The sequence below is a fragment of the Chaetura pelagica genome, unplaced genomic scaffold (genome assembly GCF_000747805.2).
Source record: "Chaetura pelagica isolate M959 unplaced genomic scaffold, ChaPel_1.0 scaffold963, whole genome shotgun sequence".
NCBI lineage: Eukaryota > Metazoa > Chordata > Aves > Apodiformes > Apodidae > Chaetura > Chaetura pelagica.
The window spans coordinates 540,328-540,941 of record NW_009952705.1 but is presented as its reverse complement, the minus strand read 5'-3'; the positions used below and the strand labels follow the sequence as shown (position 1 = coordinate 540,941).

Here is a 614-nt window from a genome sequence, read left to right as displayed (position 1 = left end):
GACGGTGAGCCAAGGCGCAGGCAGCTGCCCATCCCTGGGCAGGCTGCGGCTCCCTGTTCCCAGCCCTGAGGCTGGAAGGGGTGCTCAGTCTGGGCCCCTGAGCCCGAGGCCGGGGTCAGCAGGACGCTGTGTCACCACCTCCTTCTGTCTCAGGGATGGGCTCCAGCAGGGCACGTGCACAGGTTGTCCAGTGCCTCTGCCTTGGCGTGCTTGAGGAGGTCAGCCTGGCCCTGCAGGGGACAGGCTGTTAGGGGGGTGGGGGCCCATGGGTCAGGGGCTGCCCCGCTGGCCACCAGACCGTGAGGGGCTGCGGGGGGCTCGCTGGGGGCCCCGTGACAAGCCTGGCCCATCCTGCAGAGCAGCCCCAGGCAGGGCAGGGGTGGTGGGGTGGGGAGGATGCCATGCTGCCCTCACCCCTCACCTTCAGGACGGTGATGTTCCAGGCGAAGCTCTCCAGCGCTTTCTGCAGCTTGCGGCCCCGTAGCCCCTCCTGTGCCTCGATGCGGGGCAGCTCCTTGTGGAAGTCCATCCCTGTGCAGAGGGAGCAGCACTCAGTGGGCACGGGGATGGCCACTGCCTGCCATGGATGGGGACGGAACTGAGGGACACACCTT

At 68.6% G+C, this 614-nt stretch overlaps 1 protein-coding gene across 1 annotated transcript in view; it reads right to left on the bottom strand.

Annotated features, from left to right (window-relative positions):
• Positions 1-614, bottom strand: part of LOC104385657 (inactive phospholipase C-like protein 2) — a 9,942-nt gene that overhangs the window by 4,492 nt on the left and 4,836 nt on the right. Inside the window, 2 exon segments of the mRNA XM_009994140.1 lie at positions 181-230; positions 422-531. Coding sequence (XP_009992442.1) covers positions 181-230; positions 422-531 — 160 coding nt within the window.